Source organism: Oxyura jamaicensis, chromosome 1 (genome assembly GCF_011077185.1).
Source record: "Oxyura jamaicensis isolate SHBP4307 breed ruddy duck chromosome 1, BPBGC_Ojam_1.0, whole genome shotgun sequence".
NCBI lineage: Eukaryota > Metazoa > Chordata > Aves > Anseriformes > Anatidae > Oxyura > Oxyura jamaicensis.
In genome coordinates this window covers 52,005,309-52,018,850 of record NC_048893.1, presented here as the reverse complement: position 1 = coordinate 52,018,850, position 13,542 = coordinate 52,005,309, and the positions used below count along the sequence as shown (strand labels likewise).

Genomic DNA, 13,542 nt, shown 5'->3' with positions numbered 1-13,542 from the left:
ACATGCAAGCAGAAACCATATTTGGCAAACTAACCATCTGAAGATGCTGGATGCTCCAATGTCTGTCCCTTCTAAGGAAAATAAACATCTTCCAGGACAAAGAAAGGATTAGTTAATAACTGAGGGTGAATGTTTCTAGTACCAACTGCCTCTTCTCCAGGTCAGGCAATCAGACCTATACTGTGGGAGTGATTACAAGGTGGTTCAATGAGTCATGGCAGTTTCAACCTCGGGATACATGCCGAGAGCTGAGCTACTTCTCATGACCAGACAGAATGCCAGTGCGATGGCCAGGCAGGACAGCACAGTACATGGGATCATGCTGTTCCAGGTTAGTTTGCCACAGGCTGACTAACCCTCCAGTTGCTCACCCAATGGGCAGAACACAGTGAAAACAAAGCCAAAGAAAATTTTGAATAATTTAGGTAAATTTATGAGTACTTATCTGAGTTCACTGTACAGTCCAAACTTTTGGAAGTTCACTCCTTATGAACTAGTTTGGGCATGGAAAAGTAGCAAAAGACATTCACTAGCCCATATTAAAAAAGAAACAAAAAACCAAATCAAACCAACCAACCAACCAAAAAAAAAAACCTCAAGTTTTAAAACTGACACAATAGAAGGATCTCATTCCACATCCTTCTTTTGCAGAATCCCAGCCCACGTTTATTATGAGGAAAAGTATAATATATTGAATACAGAATTGTAACATGCATATTTTAAGCTTGAGAAAAAAATATCACACCAAATCCAGAATGGTTTTGTTCTATGTCCACATGTAAATAACTGGCCTTATATTTTAATCACAGTGAAGCAGTCAAGGTTTCCAGTTATCCCGTAGCATTTTCCTTTAATAAACATGTAAAATATATTAGGCTTAACTCACCTCTTTCACATGATTGTAACCTCATTAATCTCAGTGAAGCCACTTTCATTGAGTACAAAAGAAAGGACAATCAGATTTTTATTTTTATTTTTTTTTCTTTCCCCAGAGTAGATAAGCTAGTTGATTCAGGGGACTCCTCTACTTAGTATACATTGACGTTGCAGTGACCATAGCTCAGGTAGACAGACTTAAGGTAGTCTGAAGCCAGTTAATTTGAGCACTACTAACAATGTTTATGCTGGAACAAACCTCAACACAGACAAAATTACCTAGCATTATTCAGCCCCTCAGGTAGGTTTTGCAACTTTCTTTGATTAGCTAGGTCATAACAGTATCCCAGTTAGCCAATGTAAAACTACTTAATTAAGCTGCAGTGACAGGTTCCAGGCTACATTTGTGTGATTTATGAAAATTACTGGACCTCAAGCTTCAAAGCTGCCAAACCAGCACTTTAGTAAGCTCTACAGTAGGCAAAGATGTCATACACAACATATAGAACATATACTTATGTGGCCTGTTGGAAAAAATCTAGTATTCTTCTTCATGGCATGTATTGGAATATAATTTTTATTATTTTTTATTTTTTGGTGTAATCAGAGAGATGGAATGAACTTGCATTATAGCTGAATAGACTCATTAGAGTTTCTCTCTTGGCAAAAACTTTGGTAATGTACATCAATGTGAAATGGGGTGGAGCATCATCTCTGTTCACAGTTCTGGAACTGCATCCCATGAAATAATGCAAGAAGACAAACAGGGATGTATACTGCAGCTTTATGGTCACGATAACAACTGGAAGTCCCTGAGTATTCTGCATGACTGAAATGGAATTTCTTCTTACAATATTTGTCATTAATATATGTTCAAGTATATGTTTAAGGAAAATGCAGTTGAAAGAAGAGACATGCTTGAGACTGCAAAATACTTACTGGTGCCTAATTGCTGGAGAAATTATTCAGGAAAAATCATCTTAAAATAAAAAAACAATATTTTTAAACTACTAATAGTATTAGAATATCTGAATATTTGTTGAACCAGAAACAACTGAAAAAAATGTTAAGTTGCCAAGGGATTGCTCTCTTGTGCACGAGTGTTTGTTAAAATGTGATCATATTCGTTTAGTACTTCATGTAGCTCTCTTTTTGCTGTTTCTTCTTCCCCTCCCCCCTCCCCCCCAATTTTTGGTCTGCCTTTCAGATTCCCACCCATTCTTATAAACCTAAAGTGGACAGCACAAAATCTTGATTACTGAATAATTATCTTGCCTTCATAAAATTAAAAAAAGAAAAAAGAAATAAGCTTTTCTATGCTTCTATGTTTTAACTAAATTACTTATAATTGAGTTTGTTAATGAAGAGCTCAGCACTTAAGGCTTTACTATAAATGAAATTTAAAAAAGAAATTCATTACATATAAAAATGACTAGGCATATAAATAGAAACATTCCTTGGCAATAGAGAAAGGAGAGCTTAGAGAAATCAGAATGATATGCAATAGTCTCTTAAATGCATTTTAGTTTCTTTGTCTGATTCTAAGATAGTAAGAATATACATATTATCATTGTAGGTCCATATGACAGGTAATATTTGAACTCCAGTATTAAGCACATGCACACCTGAAAATATTAGTGGCCAAATATGAAAGGCATGTTACTGAAAATTGATTTTTACCTTCTTATTTTTTCTGAAAGAAAGCTACCTTTTTTGTTATCACAAAACAAAGAAACAAACAAACCACATTTTGAAGTCTTCAGAGTTTCACATTTGTCTTTGCAAATACAAAGAATCATTCAATACAAGCCTTGTAAGTAAGTACTGCAAGCCATCTTCATTTATGATGTACAGATCATCCCAGCTGCCATTAACATTTGTTTTATAGCACTTACTGGAACAAAAATAATTGTTGTTGCATATACCTATATTGAAAATATATGATTCCTTTGCACAGTGTAGGCTACCTAACAGATAACTACTTTACTTGTTATCAAAATAGGAAGAATTAAAAATATGAAATTGAAATTACTCTTGGTTAATATTGCACTTGTGGCACATACTTATCAGGAAACATCTGCTTTCAAATCACAACTTTTGTTTTGTCCCTGAGGTGAGGAATTGCAATGCAAATCAATATTAAACAATGGGGCTTCTGAAGTGAACCTACTTCTCAGAGCAGTACCTTAGTCAGAGCTGCAATTCTCTGAGCCAGTTCAGCCTCCACTTCAGGTAAGGTTTCTGCCTTCCTCATTGTCTGCTGCAGCTTCTGCTCAGCCAGCTCTAGACGCTCTTGCAGCTGTCTGTTTTTGTCTTCCAGCTAAAGACCAAAGATAGATTTTAAAGCAAGCAAACAAACAAACAACAAAAAAACTGAAATCAGAATTAAGACTTCCTTCGGTTACTTAAGTATGAGGGAAGCAATTTAAACTCACAATATATGTTTAGGTATTCCAGAACCTGGGAAAACTTACTGGAAAGGTATTACCTTAAGCATGGAACCGTGTAGGCTGTGAATTTTACCAATGATGATGAATTTTACCAATGACGAATTGAGGCTTCAGGATAATACGACAGTGAAAAAAAAAGTATAATAAAAAGGCATTTATGAAGTTGAATAAAAAATACATCTGGTTGATGTATTGTTTATTTAAGCAAAATAAGATATTGGTGCTAGTAAGATGATAATTTTCTAAATGGAAGTATTGTATTTTACAGAAGATACAATCCTGCTAAATGGAAGGATTGTATCTTACTTTTTCTTACAGAAAATTTTATGCATATGCTAAAATGGGAAATAAATATCATTCCAGAACGATAGAATTCCTAGTGAATTTTCTGAGCAAATGGTAATATAATTGGAAATGTTAAGTCTGACACTTGTTGCTCAGCTAATTCATTCATTATAATATAATGGTTGCTAGTTCCTCCAGGTTGCAGGGATATTGTTCATTGTGAAATTATAATTGTCTCATTTCACAAAAAGTGATTTTGTTTAATCTGTGATAACCATTAAAGAGAAACAGTAGGGCTTTTGACAACCGCAGTATTTTCTGGCCTACTGAGATCTACCACGGTTAAGAATTTTTAAATATCTGCTTTCTTCTTTGTTTCATGTTCCAAGTAATAGAAGTCACAATGAAAAAGGACTGTGATTTGAGATTGTTTTGAATCCTTCAAAAGCATGAAGTAGGCTTTTCACATTGCATTGTTGCAAATGAACTTTAAGTCTGCTTGCATATATTCAAATATTAGTTCTATTGATCACTACTTTGAGTAGGTAGACCTCTACAGCACAGCATGACTTACGTTAGCATTAAGAAAGACTAAGGACAGATGCAGATGTTTTGCTCTTCCCCATCCCCGAACAGTTGAAGATACATCTTAAAATAGTCATTTGAAGATACATCTGAAGTTAGTCACACCAAACTGGTAAAAGCTAGAGAGTTTGATACTTTAATTTCCCTGAATATGTATATGCACACAGAGTGGTGTGTGTGTATGTGTGTAAAAATATCTGTATACAATCATAGAAGGAGATTGTCAGGTCATGCTGTCTTACTTTCCATACAGCATTTGGCATTGTTTGAAGAGATGATAGGTGAGAAAAAAAATAACGTCTGAGATACTGAGGCTGAGGAGATGTTTCATCTTTTACAGTTTAAATGATATTAACTTCATATTATTTCAGTTCAACTTGTATTCTTCAAAACATAAGTGTTTTCTGTTCACTTCACTCTTCAGTTTTTAGATTCACCACAGAAAGAAAGCACCATAAGAACCATAAGAGACAACTGCATAATCACGTTTGCTCTTTCCCAGTATTCATAGATAGTTAAACTTAATAAAAATTTACCTATCCACTGTTAACATATGAAATGATTAAAATCTATTTTATACATTTTTTTCCTGCAGAAGTGAATTTCTTGTGCTTATACCATTTTTATTTTTATATATTTTAAAATAAATTTAGAGAATCATTACATAAAGATAATCCTTCACAATGATAATGCACATTTATGCAAGACAATGTTAGAAAACACAATTATTTCACAATGTTGAATGCACACATTGGTGTGGTATTCGTGGTTGTAGCAGCTGACATGAATCTTAGAGGTGCTATTTAAAAACAAAACTTTTTTTTAGATAAATTTAATTAAAAATAGCTGATTAACCTAGTGAAAACCTCCTACAGTAGATCTGCTCCTTTTTTGTGTGTGTTAATTTTGATTGTTTATGAAGAAAGTAACTAACTAATGCAGATACTGCACCTGACGTAGGATGGCTTCCTTGTTTGCCAGTTCATTTTCCAGCTTGTCATTCATGTCGTGTATTGAGGTGGATTCTCTCTGTGCACTGAGGTAGCGCTTCTCCAACGTAGTGATTCTCTCTTCCATATCTTCCTTTTGTGCCATTGCCTAACATGAAAAAAAAATAGCAAGAACCATGCAATTTAAATGCTTCATAATTTTATACCAGTTTAATATTCACTCTAATAGTAGACAGTAATGTAAGGTGTGCCCAGCAATTCTTCTGTTTAAAGAAGAAATTCCTTTTGAGATTTCTTGCAATTAAGATATTTAAAATGGTAGCTATTGAGTAGAGAAAACAAGCATACCTCATATTTAGTATATTTTTCTAGTTTTCAATTGTGTTATATTACAATATGAAAGCAGCGGTAGTGAAGTGAGTGATTGTTTTTCCAGTATGACAAAATTAAAATATACATTAATCCAAATAGCTCATCCTAAAATGGACTATATCCAGTTTATTGTTTTGCATATTGCTGAAATAATGTATAAAAATAGTAATTACATACATAGTTCATTTTTTCCCTCTTACCTAAAAGGAAAAAACAAACAAACACAAAGACTAAAATATTGAGCAATGTATCCAAGTTACAATATTAACAATTACAATACAATATTAAATGAGCTTCCTTGCTGCATGCCATTCATCTTTTGTGTCAGTATGAAATAATAAAGACAGGTACCTTACAAACCACCTCTACAAACATCTTTCATGGCAGATTTTGCACTGATATGTGGCAGTTATTCTATATGCAATGTATTAGTGCCACTTTGATTAGGAAAAAAAGGGTTGAAAACAAGTAAGCCTGCAGTGGGTGTTACACGGTATACAAGAGCGAAATGGCAACAACAGCAAGTGGCAATCAAGGTGTCCAGGAAACAACAATATTTGTCAGAAAGTAAATGAGACTGGCCAGATTTGAGACCCTTGTAGAGAGTGGCTTTGGAAAAGGAGAAACATATTGGTGCAAAATACTTTTTGTAATCTTATAAAAAAGATGTAGTATATTAAAAGAGACACCACATAGATGTGTAGAGGATTTTAGGCTGTGTCAGAAGTTCAGAAAGAACATTTCTGCCAGAAAACTAGAAATATCAGGTTAAATATATACACATGCATATGCATTTACACATGCACATGCATACACACTTACATACACATGAATGAAATACCAATATTGTTGAAAGGAGTGTAACATACAAATAGTCTACCTTCAAAATATTAAAACTGATTCTAGAAACCAACTATCCACACATATTGAGACTATGTGAAAAGATATTCTGGAGAATACCAGGGAGCACCACAAATTGAAGAGTAGACAAGAAAAGGAAACCCAAAATATATTTCCATGACAAACATTGATATTCCCTGATGTTTACATAGAGCAGGGAGAAATTTCTTAGAGTTTTTCACTGGGAAAAGGGAGTAACATGTTGGAATTTGGCTAATGAAGTTGCCCCATAAGAATATACATTATAATTGATTATATGAATTTTATAAAAATGGCCCAAGATTTTTAAAAATGTATTTTAGATTATTTACATGGCCACCATCTCTGTTAAATAGATTTCATCATAAAAATGTGGCAATAACCGATATACTTGCCAGAATATGTTGTAGTAATGCTAAAACACAGAAGAGTTGGCCTTCTTCTTATCCGAGTTTCACATATACATATCCACTTTTAGGAATACAGTTTTATAAGAAATATTATTAAAAATCTCTTTAATTAAAATTTTGTGGTTCCTATGCATGTGAGCTTTTGTTAATGCTCAACTTTGCTTCTCGTATTCATTGACCCCTATCAGCTTGAATTGGTACCTGAAGAACAACTGTCAAGACATATGAGGTGAGTGTAGTGATCTCCTTACCTCTCTAATGTCTCTCTGATATTTAGTGTTCATTTCTTCTGTTTTAATGAGCTCCTTTCTGGCAGTCTCTGCTTCTTGCTCTACCTCTCCCACCCGGGAAGACAGTGCAGCCAAACGTTCCTTCATTTGTGCCATTTCATAGTTCTGCTTTTCAAGTAGCTCCTGGAGTTCAACAACTTGACTGGCTTCATCATTTGAGTCTATGGAGCCATTTGATAAACGCTGTTAATAGAGAAGTGACATTATTTAACTTTTAATATAGACTCTATCTAAAGAACTCCTAAAATCAAGATTACATTAAAAATTACAGAAGAAATTAGGGAAAAATACCACAATAATTTTCACTGGAGATGAGAGATACGCATGAAAAATTACAAAAGATTAATATTAATTAGTCAAGGGATTTCAGAATGTAACACAGGGGGGTTTAAATATTTGCATTAAAAGCAGAATGGTATACAAAAATAGCTTTAGTTTGACATTATGGCTATTCAAATCCAAATTGCAGCAATACTAGTCCTAACATGCATGTATGCATTTCAGCCAAACTTGCACACAATTTCAACTTATTCATAATCTGTTTCATTTGTAAAATAGCCTGCAGACAGGAGGTAACACTAAAAATTCACAAATTCACTTTACCAGAAAGTTCTGAGACTTTGGTCAACATACTGGTTAAGTCTACATCAGAAATTAATTCTGCTGAAGTAAATTGTGCACTACTGAAAGGCCTGAATGAATAAAGTTATAAAGGAAAAAAAAAGTTCAGAATATCTTTCTGCCTTTGGAGTCTGGTCCCAGGAATATGATTTATCTAGCACATAAATAATTCCAGGAAAGAAGTGTGTTCAGTAGCAGGACTTGCTGGCATTTCTTCCTTATAAAAGGAAGTCATGTTAACCTTTACCACCACAGGCTAAGCCATGGTTTCACATGAATTTAATTCTCATTTCCAAAAAAAAAAAAAAGTAAGAAGATCAACCAAAATTGTCTGGTTTTAAAATATAACATAGAAAAATATATCAAAGTATTACAAATTGCTATAATTTATCTTGATTAGGTGCAATTTTACCAGTTAAAATAATATCATCCAATATGGGAACAAAGTATATCACAGTAACTGTTATTTAAACTAAGTTATTGATCTCAAAGAGCATCATGCAAGAACGTTGGTCCTAAAGGGTTCTTGTTGCCCTTGAGATGGTATGGTGTAAAACAATGCATATATGAAATATGACTAGAAGGATTCTAAAGGAAAACAAGTGCGTGCTCATTAGCTTTTGTGTGTTATTGTCAAAATATATTTATGCAGAAAGCTAACAAATTCAAAGAATGTTACTCTGTTTAATGGCTTTATTATTCTTCCCCAATCAGCTAGAAAACGAACCCAGATAAAGAACACCTGCCCCTCTGTGGATCACTGAATAAGATTATTTTACTATAAGCATTCATTACATCAAATAATTCAGCTCCAAAATTGCTTTCTGTATCCTAGTCAATTATATTATCCGGGTATTTTATGTTGGTTACTGAACCATCATTGATCTACTTTCGGGATACCTAGAGAAAATGACAATGGCAATTGGAAAAAATATATTTACATTCAGTTTGTTGTTTGAAAGTGTTCAGTTACTCTACTTGAACCAAATTCCCATTAATATGAAGCAGTCATGTAAACAAATTAATACGCAGGATAAAACATTCTAACAATCATACTTTATTAGATTGTGTAAACTTGAGATAGCTTTTTATCCATGATTATAATAATCTGTTTTATATCTTTAATCTCATATATGAATTTTAGCAGTTGTCACAGAAGAACAAATTTTAGTGTATTTTATTTTCCCAACAGTCGCCCATGAATTGCAGCAAGGTTTTAGTGAGTTAGCAAATATGAAAAATACATAAATGGCATATGATCATGTACCCTTTGTGATATGAACCCTAATCATTTTGAAAGGGCAAGCTTCCATATCTATGAGAATATTCACTGGCATAAAAATATATATGTATTTTTTCCATTAATAAAGCATTTATTTATAAAGAAATTACTAAATAACCCTCATATGAATTAAAAAGTTAAAGATCAAATTTATTCTACTCAATATCTGAGATTCATGGACACTAATAAAAAGTAATGAGAATTAATCCCTCACCAACAGACAAATTCCATGATTGCCAGTTATGCACGTATTTTGATTTATGCTTCACCATTTTATACTTCCCTCATATTTCTTTGATTAACTCTTTGCATAAGCTGCTTTAATAATAAACATTGTTCACTTTTGCTTTATATTATTCCTGTATTAATATACACAACTGGTTAATACTTAAAATTTCCCCATTTTTTTTTTACAAAATGTTTCAACATTTTGATTTTTCTCAGGATGATTGGATAAAAAAAACAACAAACAACAAACAAACAAAACCAACAACAAACAAAAAACTTTTTTAAAAATCCTAGTAAAAATAAAAAAGCTCAGGTTAAAAATTGTGTTTTTCGTTTTTTTGAAGCATACTTTCAAAACTTTGCCTTAGGATTTTAACCGACATTTTTTCACTTTTTTATCTTAATATTATTTTATTTGTCTGCTATATAGAAATATCACATAGAATAATCACTCAGAAAGGTCACTGGCAGAGAGTTATTAAACATTCATTCAAGATATAAACTGAGATATTCTGAGATATCCCTCTACTTCTCAGGAGGGCTTTAATCAACAGTTTATATGGTCATACTCTGCCTCCCCTTCCCCCCCCCCCCCCCCCCCCTTTAGTTTATATCTGGCTGAATTTTTTGTGCTGAAATATTTCTTAGTACTCATAGAGTTTTCTGATGATGATACTGTGTATTAATCAAAATACATTTGTAAACAAACAAGTAACTGAATGCTTATAATGCTGAAGTCTGAGTTTTAAATAGATCTCTGTTAACTATTACCTGAAACACTATGGGAAATCTTGTCAAAAGAACATGTACAAAAAATATTTCCAAGCAGACATTCTTACCTATCTCATCTTTACATTATCCAAAATCCCTAATATATGCAAAAAATAGCATCAAATCAATGCAAAGAGGAAAGAAAGAAATTGCTGAAAGTAATCTAAAAGACTTGGGAAGTCTGTAAGGGAGGGTGGTAACATTAAAAAAAATCTGTAAGTGATCAAAACATTCCTGCAGAGAAAAAGAAAACTGTAAATGGTGCCCATATCTGTCTTACAAGTTATTCATCCTGATAAAGTTTTCAACAAATTTCATGATTCTGTCCATCAAATGCTGTCATTAAAAGCTATATATGAATAGACTCTTTAATTAAAAAAAGTTATGAAATAAAAGTATCTAGCAATGGCTGGTTTTCTGCATAAAAGAAACATGACAAATAGCTCATATGATCCACTGCTTTGCATTTTATTTTTACTAGCTAGTTTCTCTAATAAAAAATTCTCCATTTGTTTCTATCACATTTATTTCTTTAGACTGCAGTGTCACAGAAACAATATCATTGTATATTCTATGTTTCATTTTTTTGCTTTCCATAGACACAGCTACAGGTCTGCACAGCTGCAGGTGTGGGCTCCTACTACAGATGCTGTAAGGGTCGCTACCTCCTTTTCCCGACTCCACAGATTCCTCAATCAGATGAAAAATCTGGTTGGCATCAGCCTCAATGACCTACTACAAGGTTGGATTACTTTTCTTGGGCTGGTTCAGAGCAAACAAAGGTATGTTTCTAACCAGAAATGTGGCACTTGCTTTTCTCATCACGGGGAAGAATGAGGGAGAGAGCAACAGCAAGGGAAGGACTGCTGTGGGTTTTATTTATTTTCAATTCTTCCAGTTATGTCTACCTAGATTAGGAGCAGACCTGAATCTATTTTAGTTATGTGATAAGATCTAGCTTAGAGAGGGGATTAGGAAACAGAGAAAGCTGTTTCTCTAATCTTTCATTTCATTGCTCAAAATTACTACATTGTACAATATTACTTCAGTATGAATTCAGTATATTAAAATATTTCAACTATTCAAATAGTTTAACTACTAATAGCTTCAGCAAAAGCATTTTTCACCCAGGAGTCATTATGTCATAAAAAAGTTTTGAATGGAAGCCGAAGTTGAAGCACACATGATGAAATCCTTTCTTAAGGATGCCATATACAGTAGAGAATGAATAATGACTTTACAAGAGAGCCTACAGACTACATTAGCTTACCTTATGAATAAACTTAGTCAGCAGGCCTAAAAAAAGAAAATGAAGCTATTTCTTAACTCTCACACGTGTCAACATACATTCATACATTGCTGCCTGATAGGCAGCTTATCTCCATGACAGTTTCACTAATGTCATTTCATTAACTTTTCCTTATTGTTTGAAGTAGTACACTGCACCGTACTGAGGACACATTTAACTAAAAGAACATAAGCCAAAAATTTCCAGGTAAAGATCAGAAAGTAATCTCCTAGTAAAACAGGAGAAAGGATTATGATTCTGGTGCACAGAGGTGTACTGGGTCTGGCTGGGATGGAGTTAAGTTCCCTGCAGTGGCCCATTCTGTGCTGTGCTCTGCACTTGTAGCTAGAACAGCACTGGTATCACACCAGTGCTTTGTCTATTGCTAGCTACTGCAAGCCACTAATTAATTATATATTTTGAACTAGAACTTAAGCCAGGAGTGTGGTGAGAAGGAAACAAAGAACATCTCACAGGGTTATCTCTGAACAGACAGCAGTGAAGATAGGATTCATTTGCTTGATAAACTTAGATACACCGAGGAGGAGTTTTATGGCAGTCCAGGTGCATGATGCCCTCCCTCCTGCCCCCATGCATAATCATTTTCAGTCCTGAGGACTAAATCAAATTCTGTCTAACCACAAGGTACTGTTCAATAATTAAAAGGTACTGTTTAATAATTAAAAACAAATTCAAAAATTAAAAGCAAGAAAATCTTCAAATTCCTATTAGAAACTAGGTGGTGTAAGCAACTCCATTTTTTCTTCTCTCTCCTTTTTTTTATTCCCTAAAAGCATGTGCCTTATGTGTACTTTCTACTTTTTCCTAAGACATTCCCTAAGTCTTTTTTTTTTTTTTTTTCCTCCTAATGGAGTGCTGGCAAGTTGGTTGTACTGTAAATCTACAATGTCAAATTTGAAGTCCTCACCATGTTCTCAAGTCAGTATAAGGTGGTTCTTTGAGAGTTCATGCTGAACAAATTTCTGTCAGGCTCCCATCCTAATGTTCAAAGTGAGTGTCTGGTTTAGATAGACAGGCTACCTTTGGCAAATAGCAAAATCCCTGAAGACTTCTGACACAACATTACAATAGAACTATGTCTGAATTGAAGTATCTTAAAAACAACAACAACCAAAAACAAAACCCCCCTTCTGTTTTTTTTTTTTTTAAAAGTTGATTTTACATATTTTTCTTGGCATGAAGTGTAAAACTTTTCAAACATTTGCAGATAGTGAGTTCTATTTGCTTACTATGTAAAGGCTTATTTGCCAATATAAATACTGCAAATATAAAAAAGCAAAGAGCGCAAGCCTAGACAACTTTTTTTCTGAACCCTATAAAATACCAAATCAGAGCATTTTTATTTTATTTTATTTTTGCCAGCATGAAGTTGGACAAGAAAGCAATAATCTAAAACATATGTAAAAATAAAAGGATGGATACAAGCTAGGGTTCAGCAAGGAATTGTTTTCAGAAAGCAACATAATAAGAAAAGGCTAAAATGGTTTTTAAGTACCAGAATCTCATTGCTGCAGAAGCTTTTGGAGACTGCTCCATTCACCTGCCTCCAGATATGACATCCTCATATCTGCCATGAGCTTATGACCATAATGCTCATGGTTACTGCCTCCAAGATACACCTCTTTCACATGCTGGTGGCATCTCAACCTAAAGAAAGAATGCTGAATCACTTCATTTTGTGAGATTTCTCACTCCGTCTTCTACAAAGGTGGGTGCTAGAAGCTCTTCTATAAAATATGGCAGAATTTTGGTCAGTTGCTGAGGTGCTGACATGGCATTTGAGGTATAAAAGCTTTCCTATACTTCATATAGAATAAACAGTATTTCCTTAGTATAAATCACTTTTCAAATATTTTGAAAATTAAATATGATTATTAGTAGTACTAATTTTAAAACCTAGATTATGTTTAAACTCTATTTGGAATAAGATAATCCCTATGAATAATAAACAGAAAATTCAACATGAGAATGAATAGGGAAGAAATGCCATATGGAGCTTAAAAGCTTTAAAATAGTTTAAGCAGACATATTTGAAAATATTGTCCCATATCCCAAAAGAAAAAGAATATTTTATGCACTGGTAGGTAAAGATGTTCCTCATGACTTAGAAAAGTTGTCCATGAAAGCCAGAACTTCACAGGAGAGAGAGAAAAACTATTTATTTTCCACATCAAATAAAGTTGTAGAAACTCTGTAGTATAGAAATAATAAAAAGGAATTAAAATAAACACCAC

The 13,542-nt window shown here is 33.5% G+C and overlaps 1 protein-coding gene across 15 annotated transcripts in view; it reads right to left on the bottom strand.

Moving 5' to 3' along the window:
• PPFIA2 (PTPRF interacting protein alpha 2) overlaps nucleotides 1-13,542 on the bottom strand; it is a 329,918-nt gene that overhangs the window by 62,782 nt on the left and 253,594 nt on the right. For all 15 annotated transcript variants that reach the window (XM_035338456.1, XM_035338451.1, XM_035338479.1 and 12 more), the window contains 3 exons: nucleotides 7,059-7,280; nucleotides 5,148-5,294; nucleotides 3,062-3,196 (listed from right to left, as the gene is read on the bottom strand). In XM_035338456.1, coding sequence (XP_035194347.1) covers nucleotides 3,062-3,196; nucleotides 5,148-5,294; nucleotides 7,059-7,280 — 504 coding nt within the window. The remainder of the gene's footprint in view (nucleotides 1-3,061; nucleotides 3,197-5,147; nucleotides 5,295-7,058; nucleotides 7,281-13,542) is intronic.